Source organism: Ambystoma mexicanum, chromosome 2p, assembly GCF_040938575.1.
Source record: "Ambystoma mexicanum isolate Mex_15411 chromosome 2p, UKY_AmexF1_1, whole genome shotgun sequence".
Taxonomy (NCBI): domain Eukaryota; kingdom Metazoa; phylum Chordata; class Amphibia; order Caudata; family Ambystomatidae; genus Ambystoma; species Ambystoma mexicanum.
Window position 1 is genome coordinate 529654723 of NC_090923.1, and position 18861 is coordinate 529673583.

General features: G+C 43.2%; 1 protein-coding gene across 3 annotated transcripts in view; it reads left to right on the top strand.

The window, feature by feature from the left end:
- Positions 1-18861, top strand: part of CFAP92 (cilia and flagella associated protein 92 (putative)) — a 1690090-nt gene that overhangs the window by 322229 nt on the left and 1349000 nt on the right. For all 3 annotated transcript variants that reach the window (XM_069643961.1, XM_069643959.1, XM_069643958.1), the window contains exon 4: positions 3517-3724. In XM_069643961.1, the coding sequence (XP_069500062.1) occupies positions 3517-3724 (208 nt within the window). The remainder of the gene's footprint in view (positions 1-3516; positions 3725-18861) is intronic.

Genomic DNA, 18861 nt, shown 5'->3' on the forward strand with positions numbered 1-18861 from the left:
CCTGCTTCCTCTCCTCACCACCATGTGATTTCCTGAGATTTAATTGTTTACAGTGTTTTTGCTCTTTAAGATTGACATGCCAAAAACGTTTTACTTTTAATCAATTAGATGCTTCTTCGCACTACCAGTATTTCTGTATCTGAAAAATCTGGTGTCAATGCTGAGGAGCAATTTGAAATAAAGGGCTAAGCATACGTTAATTATCTTGCATGGCACCATTAACAAATACATAGGCGACATTTTAGCACTGCAAAATATATTTCAAAGCTTTTGCTACTCTATCTTGTAGGCACTACCGAATAGACTGGTTACAGATGTAATATCCTGGGTTGTTCCTAAGCTTGTATTGTGTTCTCCCCTCACATCACCCAATGTCTGTTACAGTGTGAATTTCCTTAATTTCGTATACGTCACAAGTTCTTTCCAAGCATTACGGTGCTTCCACCGGTCTCATCCGGGTGGACAGGCACCCATATATCAAGACTGAGCACTATACAACCCATAAACATATGTACATTTGTATTTTACTCTATTTCCCCAACATTACATGCATACACTATGACATTTCAAGCCATACATGCAGGTTATTTTATTCTTTTTGCAGTTCTTATTGAGCATTTCATTCTGCAGCATTTTTTAAGTTTAAATCAGTCTTCAACACTGCAGCCTGACATCCCTTGATAATTGTCATTGCATACATCCCATCCAGCATCCATAGTCATAACTCTTCAAATGAATACCTGGAAATATTTGTGGTTGATGTATTCCACTGAGAATGCACATGAGGCATGATGTTTCCATGTTTCAGGGCCACTTCCTACCTTGGTCTGAGTTATCCCTAATCACTATGTAAGACACTACCAGTTGCAGTGCAAATCTTGGTCTGACGGATAATGCTAAACAGAGATTTGTCAAATGAGGGCAAGAGCACCCAAAAAGGTATGGATTGTAATGTTCTAGGTGATTTGGTCGGGATTATTTGCTTGTAGATTTCATCGAATTATTTTTTTAAATTTTTTATTTTCATTTTTATTTATTGGTGATTTTAACGCAAATATATGCGGGGGGTCCCCCCGCAGGCCCTTCAGTTACCCCCCCATTACTAAATACTAACCTAAACTCGGCCGGCATATATTTGCAACAAAATCAGGTAAAGAAAAACTCACTTAAATCTACTTCGAGCAAATATGCTGCGCAGTAATTTCCCAATTGTAAAGTGCTGGATGACTGTATTCCTCGCTGTAAAACCATCTGTTTAATTTCTAAATAATTGGGCCATTGTTAGGGACATATGCAACCAGACTATCTTGGCATCCCAGTAGGGGAATCCTAGCAGACTGGCCACGGAAAGGCACATGTGCAACAACTTTTCTCTTTCTCTGTCCAGACTGTCCTACATGCACATGGTGCCTGAATTTCTCCAGAGGCTCAAACTAGACTAAGTCCATTTCTCCCTCTGATGGCTCCCCATGGTTTTTCAGGCCATACTTCATTGTTGGTGGAAGCATGATTGGGGATCCAATCTCATTAACGTTGAGGGCGATGGGTTCTGTGAGAAACCTGAAAGTGTCTCACCCGCAAGTGCCCGGGGATCTGTCCTCCCGGTGGCCCACCCCCCCTGAACGTCGCCCCCTGTCCCAACACAAACACTTTCTCACGGACAGGCTATCGCGAGCGACAAGGAACTAACACCAGAGCCACATACCGGACATGTCCCAACACAATGGTAAGGCAAGATCAGGCAATCACTGATCATTACACACACCTGACTCCCATCACCCTTCCTCACACGGATAAAAAGTGGAGCATGAAAGCACACTCGTATTGAGGAAAAGCACACGAGGAAGCAGCAGTTCCAAGATGGCGATTTAACACAAGGAGAAAGGTGGCGAGACTGGAGATGGTTGCAAGGAGGGAAGTAACCTTAACCTCTAGAAACCCTTACTTTCACAAACCTTAGAATGTGAGAAGACTAAGACCGGGAACTGAAGCTGAACAAACATATGTTGTGTATCAAAGGTATCCGGGGCGCTCCTGTGTCGATAACCCAGGCCAGGAGGTGCGATTGCTGCTGTGTACTGTCCTTGGCTCCTGCAAGGAAGCTGCGCCATTAAAAGCAGCACAGCCGGGGAATCGGAGAAACTGATACAAAATCAGCTTGCGTTTGAACCAAGGTTGCAAGCGGCACCGTTGTATGAAGAAATCCACAAAGGACAGTGTTTGAAGCGCATGTAATGAGAGGCACGAACAAGTGGAAACTAAAGGAGTGACTGTACTTTGAAAAAGCCAACTAAGATACAGTGTACAGAGTGGTCTGGCACGCATTCAAAGGTCTCTGTTAGGTATTCAACTGAATGGCAACTGCATTCTAAGAAAGGGAACTTTGTATCGAAGTGGTCCTACGACGGGTCAAGCTAAACCCTGTACACATTCAAAAGTCTTCGATAAGTATAAAGTGAACTGCAATTGGTCTGAGCTCGGCTGAGGGGTATCCGGGGAGAGACATCCGAATCACATAATTATAAGAGGAAAATAACTTTCTGTTTTTGGTTTCTACATTATGCACTTTGAGTCAAGAGACTTTGATGAGAAAAGAGACTTGGGCGCAGAATACCATGATTTTGGAATTGGAACTGTATTCTTGTGTCAAGAAAGGCAGAATGTGTGCTTGACTCAAGTGAACCGCCTTGCCCCATGCTGAAAACGTGGAGAAGGGAGGCCAACGGCCCGAACATCTGATTTATCATTTTGTGAACACTTCTTTCTTTGCATGAACATTCCCCCACATTATTTGTAAATCAGCAGTAAGGATTGGCAATATTTTTTTTTTTTTTAGTATAGGCCCTTTTATTTTGACAAGACTCAACTAGGACTGCATTGTTATTTGATGGTCGTAGCTTGCTCCCATCTGTAGATTTAGGTTTAGATGGGCGTTTTTCACCCCCTTGTGAAAGTTCAATAAGCACCCTTGAACCGTGGTCACGTGTCTGTTTTACGATACCATGCCTTTCTTAAAGTACTCCATAAGTGAAGTCCCACAATCACAAACTATTGCATGGACCTTTTACCTACTTCATCTCTGCCTTGTCGCCATTTTGTGCCAAGTTGAATTAAGGTTTAGATATTCAGCCCTGGTCCTCTAGCTCTTACCGCTTCACCCTTTCAAAATCCACACACAGGTGTCAAGTTATCACTCCCTACTACTTGAACACTACACTCCTGGCAACTTCTAGTTTGATTGCTGTTACTGGTAACAATGCATATATTCCATTGTATCAGTATGATGTTACAATACAATGTGGCATAGGGGCCAAATTATGTTTAGTTATTACTTATTTATGAGACTTGTTAATTGAATTACTGTTACACTAGTTCTAGTATTGAAAATTGTATCCAGGATACCAATAACATATTTGGGTAGAAACACAAGAAAAAAGATTTACTGAAGACATTTCTTCTGAAGTGATTCAATTGGATTTCTTAAACCTGGGTCATATCATTGCTTACTTTTTCTAGGTCATCAAACCTTGGCAAGAAGGTGACAAATTATGGCTAGCGTGGACGCAAGTTGTTAACTTTAATGTTACAAAGCAATTTCTACAGAACTTGTCATCTCACAAACCAGTGTGCACAGTGTATAATACCAAGGACAAAGTGAGTTCAAAGGCGAAGCTTGACAAACCTAAGGCTTTGAAGCCAGCGAATGGGGACGAAGATAAGGATTGTAAGCATGAAATGATTAATTATTTTAATGTGATTTGTAGTGATGAATTAAATGTTGTACTTAAGAGTTATTTTCAAAATTGTTATTTATGTGCCACTTTCCCTACAGAAGCTTCCTGTTATAATTGTAGTGCCACCTTAGCAACTCCTGCCTCCTCCTAGTTGGGGCAAAATGTATCTCTGCAGGTTAAGATCTTTTTATTAGACACACCATTTATTAGTGACTTGCACATTGCAATCCCCTTGAGCTCGCAATTGTTACCTCATATTGAGCATTGTTGGAGTGTCAGGGTAAGACCGTATGCCAGTGCGCTTAGGCAACTAATTATTCCCAGTGTAGCGTGCTGCAGAGCTAGTGTGTCAAAGTTCAACCCTTAACCTCAAATATTGAACAAATTAGACTCGCTACCCGCGCTTCCCACTTATATTGAATGAGCATATGATCATCAAGAATATCAATACGATAGTTAGGTATTCAAAACTGCTGGGTTTATTATGTCCCTTTTTTCTTCTGATCTCAGCCAACATGTGTTTTTACTTTGTCTTCTCCAAGGCGCTGGTAATAAAGCGAAATATCCCAATGAATAGAGGGTAAAGTTCTGCTGTAACTCGATGGTTTCTTGGTTTAATGTACTAGTTAAATCTTGAATTGCTCGAAGACTTGTTTGTTCCTTAATTATAACAATGGTAATGGGGGTTGCCTTGTGGTAGTTCCGGATATATAATGCTGTGGTAGGAAAGGATGTCCTGTAGGGAATCGTCAGATGTACTTGAAAATTACGTACTGGAAAATGGATGTTAATAAAAGTACCTAATATAATCTCCCAAGGCATGCAATTTTCCTCTCTCAAGCTTCCCAGCATATGACACATTGAAATATGAACAACACATCAACTTGCATGTGTGTAGTTTCGTAAAACATGTACTGTGTCCTAAAATGCTGCAGGTACTTAAAATGTCTTGGAAAAAACTGTACACAAAAATACTTTATACACTGACTGCAGTCCGCAAGCCTCACAGCTTCTAGTAACTTAGTTGGTAAGAATTGGAGTGCTAAATGTAATTCCCAGTTATGCTTGCTTAAACATTGGTATATAAAATAGTATGTTAAACACATGACTCATATTCTGCTTCGGAGATAGCTGACTTGTCATCATGACTCAGCAATGAACAGTTGAAAATCTCTTTGGTTTCCCAGTGACAACTAGAATGTAGTTCTTGGTCCAAATGGCAAATGAACAATCTTGTTAGAGTTGTGGCATGCTGGAGGAAGGAGTCGGACACAGAAGTGGAATTTTGGCAATAAACCTTTATTAAATAATTAGGAAAGGAACCAAACTCTCCCTATTCTAAAAGAGTATTCCCTACCTCGCTAAGGAAACGCGGGTACTTGTCGTCCGAATGATTGCCCAACACAAAATAACAGTCCTCTGTCAGAAATCCTCCTCGGCTCTAGCCCTACCACTACATCATAACCAACTAGGGTTATCCAGGCGGATGACTCCCTCCCCCTTGTTCGTTATAGGAATCAGTCACAGCCTTTGTGGCCCTAAAGCATAGGTTCAAAGTGAAGCAGAAGAAGATCAACCACCTTACGATTTCACCAGCCTTCAGCAGTGTTGACAGTTCCAGGATAACAAATGGGTTCCTTTCGAGCTTAACCCATTGGTCTGATGAGATAGTCTGATTTACCAACCAGGAGAATGGCTCCCTTCTCCTGGTGTCATAAATGTTTTACACAGTTCTTGTTGCACTTCCTAAGCGTTCCTGCAACTCCTTCCAAGCTCTCTTCCTGGTACTTGGATTGCAATTCTTAGAGTCACCAGAGCCAGGGAGTTTGTTCCAAACGCTTTCCACTCTGTCTTTAGTATTCTCTAGATCAGACATGTTTCTCTGGTAACCACTGAAAAGATGGCGATCACTCCCGATACACTCTTACTTATGAATAGTGTGACAAGGGAGATGACTCCCAATGCACTCTTCAGATCAGTAGATTTAGGGTGGCTACTGTGACGAGGGAAATGACTCCCGATACACTTTTCAGGGTCAATCCTCACCAATACCATACTGGGTCTATTGTGATCCTGTTACCTTCTTGGTGGAGCAACCACTTTGCTGGTTCTTCCTGGGGTCTTGTGTTCAGCTGCTCTGCTTAGCCGTTCCTTCTCTGCCGTTCTCTGCTCCCTGCCATTCCGCACTGGTCCTGCAGGCTCCTTGGTCTTTTTTTCCGGTGCCGTTGTCGGACCGAATGGTCCATCTCAGCGAGGACCCGCCAGCGACAACCTTCTTCCAGCTGACGGTTGCCGCGACACTCCTGCCTTCTCCAGAGCACCCCTCCAACACTGGGTTCGGTGTTTTCTCCGTCAAGGACCGACTTCTGCACCTTCCTTCTCCACTCCCAGGTTTGAACTTCCCGGGGTTTCCAGCATTTACGCCGGCTTCTCCTTTTCCGGAGTTCTCGTTCTCTCTCTCTCTTTATAGTCTGAAGCTGATCCCTCCCCGGCAGACTGTGAAAGTCTTTCTCTAATTTCCATGGGGTGATCTTCATGTCTCTCTGGGGCCTACTTTTCTCAGTACTATCTAGCTTTGCCGAGGGAGTAAACGGAATCACTCCTTTCAATCTTCTTCTCAGTACTTGGAGAAAAGATACGAAAACGCCCTTGTCTTTTCCTATTCATGTTTTGATCAGTCTCTGAGTACAAGAGGGAGTACTACAATACACAACAGTAGTACTCTCAGATTGGTTATCTGGGGTTTGTGGCAATCTGAAGGGAACACGTGATAGGGAGTTTCATCCTGGAAGGAGAGTCTTCATCCCCCTGTGAGGTCGCCTTTCTTTTTACCACCTATCCGATAGCAGATTCTCCTCCCTAGCCTCACAAAGATGGAGCAAGTGACGTGATCCCATGATTCGTCACAGAGTGCTATGCTGTTTTACTCTCCTCTGTGTTCCCAACAATCACGTTGTGGCCTAAATATTCAGCTTCCAGCAGTTTTGACATAATAGCATGAGCAACAAGTCCAAAATGAAAATCTAAACCTAATCTCAATTTAAATGCAGAAACTAAACAGGTTCATTCAAATCAGTATCATGCCATTATACTCATGTAAACAATATCGACCCCACACCGTCTGTCCCAGCTCCCTTGGTGAAAAGCATCTACTTGCAGAATGCAGATTAAACAGGTTCTTGCAGCTGTAAGGCAACTCTAAATACTTTATACTAAACATCAGTTCCTCTGATGCTTTTTAGTGACTGCCTGCCCTTTAAAATTGTTTATTGTATTTAAAATGTCTCCCATATCATATGCTACATGTTCAACCTCTGAATGACTCTCACGCAATGCTGCTAGTCTCCACCAAGTGCGCCTTTCTGCTTTCAGCTTTGTTCATCTTCATCTTGATTCCCCAGTCAGCCACACACCTCTGGCAGGTATATCCTACAAAACAATAGCAGTCTCTGACAAGGCAGCAGGGTCTCCCTTATATAGAATTTGAACATCACTTGAAATCCAATGAGTAATGTATAGTTGATCTTTTGCTAATATATTACCTCTTGACACTCCCTAATCATTAATGGGTTTCTCAAACTTTTAGTACTGTTTAGCAGGATTAGCATTGAATTAAAATGGGACTTGCATTTCATTTAAAATTCAGGACAACTTGGGGCGCTTATCAAATAACCCAGCCTCTCAAGATTGGTTCAATCATTATTAATGAGTGGGCTGAAGAGCTTATCTTGTGGAAATAAACTCTCATGGCCGTCAGGTTGGAAAATAAATTAATTTCCAAGTCAAAGCAAAAATCCACAGTACATCAGATCTATCCTTCTGGCTTCTCTTGTGCAAATTACCTGTTGCGCAGATGCAATTAAGCTCAGTCTGTGTTGAGCGGGAAGCAAGAGGTAGTGACTGGATGATTGGCAAGGGCGTTTGGTGCTAATTCTCCTGTATTTCAGTCAGCCTATCGAAGTACAAGTGACCTTCAACAATGTCTACTTCTATTAAAACACCACCACACAGTGTCCAAAAGCCCAGTTAAACTGTAATGTTATTTCCTAAAACAATTCTTCTTAAGGGCATTTACATAGTGAATTTGCCTTAATGTTATGTCTGTCTAATTATTGGTCACCGCTTATTATGTTTGTGCCGGAAATCACACAATGAAATGGCTGCTCTGTTTTGAAAAAAAGCTTTTGTTTTGGAAGAAATGGCTACTTTAGTATTTCAGAATCAAGCGACGGACAAAGCAACCCATTGATGGATTTATTTCCCTTATAATCAATTGAATAACCTACACTGTCCTTCGGTCTAAGATCTTTGCCCTATTCTACAAAATAGACTGTCAAATGGTGCTCATCGGGACGATCAGTAAAAAAAGAAGCAAGTCCCCTTTTTTAAAGCCTATGATAGATTCTGTCCCTACCACTTATAACGGCGCATATAAATCAAAAATGTGTGAATGGTGTTGGGTTTCTGACCCCCACCTAGTAATCTTTTCCTTCCTAGGGCTCCTCGCCCTTACTGTACAATTGGTCCTGTGACTGAATGTATTTCAAGTGTTCTCTCTCTCTAACACAGTTCGGTCAACTCCAATAAGTGTATTCTTTCTGATTCTGGTCTTGAATCAGTTTCTTGCACCCAGCCTTGGGGCCGATATGTCTCCCATGCCTCGGGAGCTGTTGCTCACCCCACTGCCGGGTAGCTCACCTCTCTCGCCCGCCTTGGGGCCCTACTTCTCTCACCTCGACTGGATGTGTTCTCTCAGCCTTCTTTGGGATCTGGATTCTCCCACTCTGCTTTGGGGTCTGGATTCTCTCATTCTACTTTGGGGTCTGGGGTCGCTCACCCTGCCTTGGGGTCTTGTCTCATTCATCCCATGTTCGGGTTGTTCTTCTTTCACCCTGCCTTGGGGTTTTGTCTAGCTCACCCCACCTTGGGTTCTTGTCTCATTCATCCCATTTGGGTTGTCCTGCTCTCACCCGCCTTGGGGTTTTGTCTTGTACAACCCGCCTTGGGGTTGACTTTCTCTCACCCCTTGGTGGTGTTCTGCGGGATAATCTAGGAGTTCGGGCTTGGCAGTGCTCTGCGGGAGAATCTGGGAGTTTGGCCTTGGCAAAACCGCTTCAGCAATGTGCTCTCAGAGCTCCACCTCAGGCAGTGCTGGCTCGTTGGATGTCTGCATGACTCTGGTGTCATCCATTCAACATGCTTGCTGCTTGGCAGTCTTGGTTTTCTGTGGTTCCTCTTGGCTTGGACGTGCCGCCTCCCAGACCTCCAGGGCTCTCATTGTTATGCAGGCTTCATCACGGTTGGACTCGCAACGCCTGGTGCACCCTGTGCATCTCTTGCCACTCTCCACTCTCCAGTAGGCTCTTGCATCTCTACAGCTTCCCTCTACCAGGGGGTGGGACTTCCCATTGTTCTTAACTCCCAATGAATACTGTGCAGACAGAGGGTCAGAAACCACACCACTGATTCTTACAGGCATTCTCAAGTCCTCACATAGTTTAATCCCATGTAGTCAACAAAGCTATTAGGATCCTGGGAATAGGGAGAACCATTTATATACCTTCCTAGGGATTTCCTGTTCTCAACGGGGGTCCACCCCAGTGGGATCCTACTTGCCCTGCCCACTAGGGTTGTTAAGCTCAGTGCCCTATTCCCAAAGAGTGTGGTTCCTTCTTCAGGAGAAAGGGCATATTTCTTGCATTTGTCACACTACACTTGATTTAACCCATTCTTATTAATGCATTCTTTCAGGAGAGAACTGTCAACCAATTGGATATATTAAAAACAATTTGTATCTGATTTTACTAGTGCAATGTAATGCTGCTTTTTTGTGTAATACAACAAAGTATCATTTATGGACTGTTCAAAGAACGTTCATGCTTACCAGAGGTATAGGACGAACGAGACATGGCGTGAGTAATGTCATGTCTAGAAATATACATTTTGTGTGTCAATTGACCTGTTATTTCTTGAACAAAAATAAATGAAATGGAAAAACTATTTACTTAGACATTTATATGTACACAAACAATAGAAAAAATGTGAATAGAAAAATATTGTGTACAAAAATAATCAATATGAGCGTTGAATTATCTTAGATTGCATTGATCAATCATAAAGTGATCAAATGTAATTAGTCGACATTGGTCCAAACTGTTCACAATTTAAAAACTGAGATTCACCACATACATTGTACATCAATGAAGTACATTGCCATTGATAACAAAATCTGCTAAAAAGCATACTTTTGTCACGATTAAGGTTATATCTCAAGTTTCACATTTGGGTCCTGAATGTTAATTTGGATGCTGATTTTGTTCTGCTACTACCGCATATATATTGTCAACTCCACAAAACCAGGAGGTCATCCCCATCTTTCGATTAGGCAGTTTATAAAGTGCAGCAGAGCAGTTAGTTTGTGAAGCCTAGTCGTTCCGCATAAAGATCGCCAGCAAGTTCCTCGGTCTAAAACAGCTTAGTAGCGGCGGGTGCCCCCGACAATATGTAGAGAGGGAATTGACCAATGATGTGCGCTGGAAGAAAGGGTGTATAGATGAAAAGGCTGCCATAACGAGCACCAAAAAATATGAGGACAATGGGTGTAAGTTAAATGACGCACTTTGTGAATTCTATTTTGAGCGTGGGGTGGGGTTCTAAACCCCACATCGTTGATGGGGACAAGAGTGAATAATAGATCAGGAGGATATGGATGAAGACACTAAGGGAAAAGTGGGAGGGATGTCGGCGGGGGGGAAAAGGGTAAAACAAACAGTTAATGAGATTGTTACACACTGAATTGTCAGTGATTTGTGTTGAACGAAAATCAATAAAATGTGAAATAAAAAAATAATAAAACAGCTTAGTCGCGTGATGCTTAAATGATGGATCAAGAGGTTCCATCTCGTTTTGAATTTTCCTGTATTGCCTCTAATACGCGCTGTCAATTACCCCATTGCAGCAATTTCCCATAACTTGTGGAACCATTGTCCCATTGAAGGTGCTTTGCTGCTTGGGTCGAATTTTTTAACAACCTGTGCCTGGCTGTACGGCTCTTCCCACTCTTCTTCAGAAGTCAGTCCAAGCAAGGCAAAGGATGGCTTAATCACATAGTGCAACCCCAAGGCATCATAAATCACATTTTGTATGTCTTTCCACAACAGCTCCAATATTGAACAACTCGCCAATGTGTGTGTTAGTGACCCCTCTTGGCTGCACCCTCGCCAACCTGTGCTTGCTAATTGTGAAGTAAATCTGTGTATCTCATCTGGAGTACAGTACCATGTATGTGTAACTTTAACCTGGACCTCTTTATGTTGTGTACATATCAACCCTTTTCACCAGTTGCCGTAAATATCATCCCATTCTTGTTTCCGAGAGTTCCTGTTAGAGTACCTCCACCCACTTCCTTTTGAAGGGCCAATCTGCCACTCCGTGGGTGTCTATTATACAATTATAAATCTTCCTTTTAAGCCCCTTCAAACTTACTGCATCTTGCAACATCTTCTCAAGTGAATTAAGTGGCCTGGTGGCACCTTCCTTGATGGTATGGTGGCATATCTAGATCCTCAGTTGTTAACGGAATCTTTCTCCCTCCTGTAGGGCAAAGTCTTGCTTAAACTGGTCAAATGTCTTTACCTCTCCTGCTGCCATCTTATAGCCAAGTTTCCTACAGCAACCTCTGAAGCACCCTTTGAAACCTTTATCCCTGAGAGTGAAATCCCTATTCCCGCGTAAGGGTGTGAATGGTGATGGGAAAGGTATCAGCTCCCCTCTTTTAGAGATCATGTCCAGCGCCTCCATTGGCCCACGAGTAATTGCATTGGAATAAAGCCCCCTTGCCCTATGTGGCCTGTCCAGCCAACGCTGCCCAGACAGGCTTGCCTGCCTGAGCAGGCAAGTCTTCCCCTATTCATCCCAGCCATCATTCTATTTTACTTATTCTAGGTCGAGACCCATCCCAGATAATTGTCAATATCGATTGGTGTAGACCCATCAAAGGATCTCTAAACTTAGCAAAAGGACATTCTGAAATCAAGCAGCCTGGGAAGCACATTCATCTTAACAGCCAGTCTTCCAAACCATGTCAGGTATATTTTATTCAATCTATTAACATCATTAATTATTGAGATCCTTGAATATGCTAGGATAGATGGCCCTTTCTAGTCAAACCCTCTAGGGATAATAATGATACACATATCCTTCACAGTGCTATCAGCTATCCTCCCATACACATGGAGCTATCTATTTTACCGTCTCTCTGGTGTCTCCTGTTGCTGAGATGTTCAAGATCTCTATTTGTGTATGTTGACTTTAAAACCCTATGCAAACCTATTTATTTCCTCCATTACTGCTGTGATTGATTCCATTGGATTTGTGAGGGTCAGCGCGGTCCTGTGTGATTTCTTTGAATGTATTTAATAAAGGGAGAAATTGACACATTTTGTTTTCTTTAAGGACATTTTACTGCAAATGTATGAAGGGGAGTCTCCCTGCAGCCCCACTCTAATCACCCTTTCCTTTATTATTCCCCTAACACAAACCCCACATAAAATTGCGGTAAAATGCAGTAAAAAGAATTTGACCAATTTTCCCACAATTAAATCTACTGTAGCCAAACCTCCCATTACCATACAGCACCACAGCCTCTGCGATAAGGTTTATTTTATATTCCAATCCCCCAACCTTTATGCCTCTTATTCAGTCATTGGTCCTAATCCTTTCAGCAAAGGGTTTCATTATTAGGTCAAAAAGAAGGGGAGCGAGCCATCAGCCTTGTCTAGTTCCTTTCCCCAGTGGTTCAGGGTCAGTCAATCACCATTTGCACTGATTTTAGCCTCGAGGGAGGTGTAGTTTACCATAATCATATTGATTATCTGGGTCCCCAAACCAAATTTCACTAGTCTTTTGGAGAAAGGACCAGTCCACGCTATCAAAAGCTTTTTTAGCATCTAATGTTAATAGCAAAGCCTGATTCATCCTCCTGCACATTGTGGAGGGTCAGAAGAACGTGAAATACTATAAGCTGCTATTCTCAAGAAACTCTTTTTGAAAATGGAAAGAAAATGCCTCGCTTTCACTAAGCTATGGGTATCTCTACCTAAAGCACCTAACACAATTAACTAGGGCAATCGTCGTCAGTTGTGAAGACTGAAGTAAAAGTCTGTCCAAAACTGAGCTGCTCTGAACCCGCAACTAATACTAAACAACTAAAGTCCAGTAGAATGATGACCTTCTACTGGGGTGCTTTCTCAGCAAGTCTCTATCAATATAGAATTTTCAGATAGTTCTTGGCTATCTCTTGTTTCGATTAGTTAATTCATGGGACTATTCCACACCCTTTTTTCCCTTCCTCTTGGCTTTCTAAGTGCTTCTGTATAGATGCTTTGATACTTGTAGGTTCTTTCACTCTGTCCTTCTCATATGAAATTAAGTCTTCCTCTCTCCGACATCAAACTTATGACTCAAGGATTATAAACAATATTCTCTTTAGGACAAGTCATAATCCTTTGATCACTTGGCTTTTCACTGGGATGTGTATGGAGTACCCATTGACTAGTTTCGTTTTTCTTGTTACTTGGTCCTTCACTGGGATTAGTATGATGAACCCAGGAAAGATTCCCACTCTTCTTAATACTTTGTGAATCACTTGGACAAGTAGGCTGAGCCCAGTATTGAGTCTCACTCTTCTCGCTACTTGGCTTCTCGCTGGGGTGAGTAAGATTATTCCAATCGTTATTTTTGTTTCACTGACTGGGCCGGTTATGCCTATACCTATTGTTATAACTGCCTTTCTCCCCAGGTCTCCCGCTATCCCTGTTACCTTCTTTGTAATAGGGCTGCATCACTGGGTTGGCGTTCTCCTTCTTTGTTTCTCTCCCTCTTGTCGGGACGGCTTGTGTGCTTGGTTGCTTTTCTTCCTCCAACACACTTCGGCATGCTTCTTGATGAGTGGGATCAGCTCTGAGAGGGATTTTCTCTCTCCCCCCGAATGGTGCAGCCTGGGGACCTGTTTCTTCCACCTCGTTCCCCGTGTTCCCCAGCGTCCCTCACACAGCTGGTTTGAAACTCCTGGGAAACTCCTGGGTCTCTTCGGGTCCTCCTTCTGTTTTTATGATGTGCAGCTAGGGCTTCTCCGGCAGAGCGTCAGTCCTTTCTCACTGTTGCTCGAGTATTCTGTATCACTCAACCTTTCTTCTTCTCAGTATTAACAGCATCGTCCTTTCTCTCTGTTGCTTGAGTGTTCTGTATCTCTTGAGCATTCCTCTTCCCAGTATTTCCAGTTTCTGATGCTCGAGTGTTTTGTATTATTCAAGCATTCCTCTTCACAGTAGCAGATGATTAAGTGCTCTGTATTCCGCAAAGATTCTTCTTCTTCTTCACGGTTTTATCAGAACATATTCTTTTTAGTACACCAGTGGTTTTGTAGCACAGTAACGAAGAGTAGTTTGATCTTCTGAGTCTTTCTGAAGCTTAAATGTCACTCGTTTGTGAGTGAGTTATTCAGGGAGTCCCTTTGCAGAATAGGAGTTCTTGTCCCCAAGAGCGGAGTCTCTCCCGGTGAGATCTCGCTTGCCTCTCACCGTAGGGGAGGGTATTACGTAGGTAGCTCACCTCCCTAGCCTCACAGGAAAACCACCACCTAACCCCCTGGAACAAGTGACTGAATCCCGCAATTCATCACAGCACCTTGTCGATGAGTAGGTGGACCCTCCCAATATTATCGCCTGTCAATCTATTTGTAATGAAACCCACCTGGTCAGGGTTTATAAGGGATTGCATAAAAATCTCAAGCCTATTGGATAACATCTTAGTATATATCTTTGCATCTTGATTAAGCAATGAGATGGGCCAGTATGAAGCGCATCTTGCAGGATTTTTCCCTGCTTTTGGGAAAAACACAATTTGCACGGACATATCAGACTGTGGCAGGATGCCCCCACCCCCACCCTCACCCCTTTAAGGAATTAAACAGTTCCAACAATGGGGCGAAGAGTGTGGGAGACATTGCTGTATAACAAGCTGCTGACAGCCCATCCAGGCCTGGGCTTTTCCCTAATGAAAGCCCCTTAATTACAACCATAATTTCCTGTCACTCTATAGGTTGGTACGACATTCCCTATTTTATTCGGGGATGATGGGGGAGGTTCAGGGAGGATCGATAGTCCACCTGATCCTGCTGCTTGCCGCCTCCAGAGCCGTAACGGCTATGATCGAAGTCCTAAAAAGTTTTAGCTTGTGGTCCTCCTCCTCATTATTGACCCCTGCTGCTTCGTTTATAATTCTTTGAATGTACAATCTATTTTCCCTAGCTCTCGGCCAATTTGCCGGTAGCCTTTCTGCTTGTTGTTTAGTTTTGAGAATTAATTATTCTGTTTTGTTTATTCTTTAGAGTGTTTAGTGCTCCCCTTTTGGCCATTGATATCCTATAATTGGCCCTTATCTGCTTCTGCCTATATTGGCATTCCAAAGCTTCAATTTCCGACAGCTAAGTAAGTTTCCTGTTTCTTAATTTTACTTAGTATCGCAGACGGTGCTATCCTGCTACCTCTTGCCACTGCTTTCAAAGCATCCCAATGATTGCCCTACGAAGTGTCCGAGGATGCATTTTATTCCCCAATTATTCTGTGTCCTTAAGTCTGTTTCACCATTATATCTTTCAACAGGTTTTCATTCAGTTTCCAGATGCGTTGTATTTTTGAGCAGCCTGCAATAAATGCTGTAAGTGCTATTGCTGAGTGGTCTGACATAGTGCTAACTTTTATATCTATAGATTTAATATTGTTAAGGGACTTCGATTGCATAAAATGGTAGTCAATACGACAGTGTGTCTGGTGAAAAAATGAATAGTGCACATAGTCTCTTACCATAGGGTGATGGTGTCCCCACACATCCACCAACCCAAGATCTTTCAATGCCTCTTTGACCCTAGCTGAGATTTCCCCAATCTGTGCTTACTTGGATTGGTGCAATATATTATTGTCCCTCTCCATGTTGCAGTCCCCTGCAATAAAGCAGTCCCCTTCCATAAAGATCCCCAGGGCCTGCAAGAAGGCTAGAAGGAGGTGCTCCTGTCCTTTGTTCGGGGCATATACTGAAGCACATGTAAGCACCTTATCCGGTATTGTCCCTTTCTCAATAACATATCTCCCTTCTGTGATGAATCCTGTGGAGTCAGCACTGTTCCCCAGTAGAAGATCTCCTACCATGTGTCCAGTGGACAGCAGTCACTACCTGATCCTGACCCTGGGTGTGTTATTATGAGGGAGGATCAAATGAGAGGAGATGGCTGTCGTGGAGATGTGGGGACATCATCAAGAGACATGGTATTCTTCCCATCCAAATGAAGAGGACCCAATCATTCCTAAATTCCTGATGGCTTGGTGTCACTTTAAGAATCCCTCTAATGGTAAGACCCAAAACCCCCTTCCTGCAAAACATTATTTATTATTTGTTTTAATTTAATTGTTCATTTATAACGCACTTAATACCAGCGTTGTGGTTTCTAGGCGAAGGATCGGGATTCGAACCTGAGTGGCGCTGTGTTGTCTTGCTTCCAAGACAAACGCTTTGCCCCTGGGCTATCCTTCCTCACCAAGCAGAATGTTAAGCAGAATAACATTCACACTTCAAATGTGCATACCTCACATTTGCCATCTTGTTATTCTGATGTTTTTATTCTTAACAATCCTGTGGACTACAAAACTCCCACAATGCGTCAAGTACTGAGACAAAGACGAGGAGGAAGGAGTTAGTAGAGATTGAAGGAAACACGCTGGCTAGTTGTTATGGTGGAGGTCAGCTGCTCGTGACATTTAAAAATGGTTTGCATTTTTGAGTTGGCGTTGGAGAGCAGAGGCAAACGGAAAGCAGACCCGTGAGTTTAGGCAGACACATGGGAGGGAACCGTGCAGAAGAAGGAAGAGGCTATCAGGCTGCCACTTGGCAACCTTCCTTGACGGTGTGGCGAGAGACCTAGGAAAGAGTGGCAGGCACCAGGTAAGACCCACACCAGAACCTGCAGCAGCAGCGACACTCTGCAGAGAGCGGTCGTGCCAGAAAACCCCAACTTCACTGGCAAGGGTTGCAAAGAGAGACGCCTTAGCAGGGTGCCACAGGTCAGGAAACACTGCGGAGTTGGCCACGTGATAGTGGGACCTCTGGGTTGTACAGTCAGGTGCAGAAGCAATTGAAAGATTATGTTGAATGCCGCTTAAGCAGAAAGAATGAGTTCGCAGAAATCCTCATGCATGAAATGTCCAGATGGGGGACGTTGGAGCAAAGGTTATTACAAGCATATGAAGTTTAATGAAGAACTTGAAAGGCAGAATTTCTACAGGTCTCCATGTGTCAATATGGAGTAAGTTGGAACAAGCATGCCCACAAGCAATTGAACATTGGTGAGAAAGTTAACTTGAGCAAGTCTCCATAGATGAAATGCCAATGTGGGGAGAAAATTGGAACAAGCAATATTCAAAGCCAATTAAGTATAGACATTGCCAGAGTACAACTGTGCTATACTGAAAGAATAAGACAACATGAAAGGAAGTCCTGTTCATCAGACAGAGAGCCTTTGGGGAAGAGATACCTGGCAGGGAGTAAAACAGGAGATCTGCAAAACCAAGGGTGGATTGCTGGTGGGGGAGTATACCAGGTAATCCCTGTGAAGTACATGAAAGGAAAATACATTATGAGGAGATACATGGCAGAAGAGTATACCAGGGAATCTAAATAATCTACTGAAGCACTCCCTCCTGGCAGGGGAGTATACCAGAAAGTTATCCTTGAGAAGTTGTGATATAAAAGAGACATTTGTGCCATCCTTAGAAAGATACTGTGGGGAAGAGACGCCTTTTGCCCTCCTTAGAAACATGCTGTGTAGAAGAAACACCTTTTACCATCCTTGGAGTGTTGGATGTCTAAGAGACATTTTTTCCAGCTGTGAGAGGTTGCTGCATGGAAAAGACATTCCTACCATTGTTAAGAAAATATTTCTTTGGTAAAAACACTTTTGCCATCTCTCCTGAATTAATCCAGGGGAAGGGAACTAACCTCTGGATCCAAGGACGTCCCCTTAGGAGAAACCACTCCCTCAGTCCTCTTCTCTCTGGATGCTGAGAAGGCGTTTGATCAAGTGGAGTGGTCCTTTTTGTTTATGGTGAGGGAAAAGATGGGTCTGGGTGGGAATTAGGTGAATTATCCAGGCCAACTACAAAGGACATTCTCCTAATTCCCGCCCAAAGGGCATATGGACAATGGAAGAAAGGAAGATGCCAGATCATTAGAGATATGTAGATGGCCCAAATATCAGAACATTCATAGAATGTAAGCAAGACTTTGGGGTAGAGGAAAAGGAAAGGTTACATTACTTCCAATTGTGACATTGGCTCCAGAATAATGAGATTGAAGCAGCAGCCACCCGCCAACTCACCACCTTTGAAAGATTTCTGACCACCTAAGATGCATCTAGAGGTCTGGTGTCCAACCTATTCAAAATCTTGGATAATGCCATCCCTCGAGCTGCATGGCCTTACATGACTAGGTGGGAAAAGATAATTGGGAAAGAAATCTGATGGGGAAGAATAGGAGGGTCTATGCAAGCTGATCCCAAAGGGGGCCAAAGCAGCTCAGCTATAGGAACCTTGGTACAAAATATTGTATGGCTGGCACTACAGGCCAGCTCGACTGGATAAGATTTACCCCGAGGTTTTGCAGGAATGTTGGAGAGGTTGTGGGGAGGGACGAGTACTGGGGTTCCATATCTGGTGGAGATGCTCAAAAATTGAACCCTTTTCGAAAGAAGCACAGGCCTTTAGGGAAGGGGAGAAGGGGCCCCGGAGTTGATTTTGTTGGAGGGAGGGAGAAAGGGGGCTCCAGGAGCCACACAAAAGCACAAATGTTCCTCACACTGGCATGGATGTTACTAATCGCACAGAGGTGGAAAGGAGCAGCAGTTCCCTCTTTCCAAGACTGGATACATAAGGTATGGGACATGGTGGCAATGGAATGGGCTACTTATGTAATGAATGACAACCTGCCTACATTTTCAGAGGACTGGGGGGATATCATGGCATTCCGAAAGGAGGACTACAGAGTCCAATGATGTCCCCAGCAATTGAGACTCTTGGAA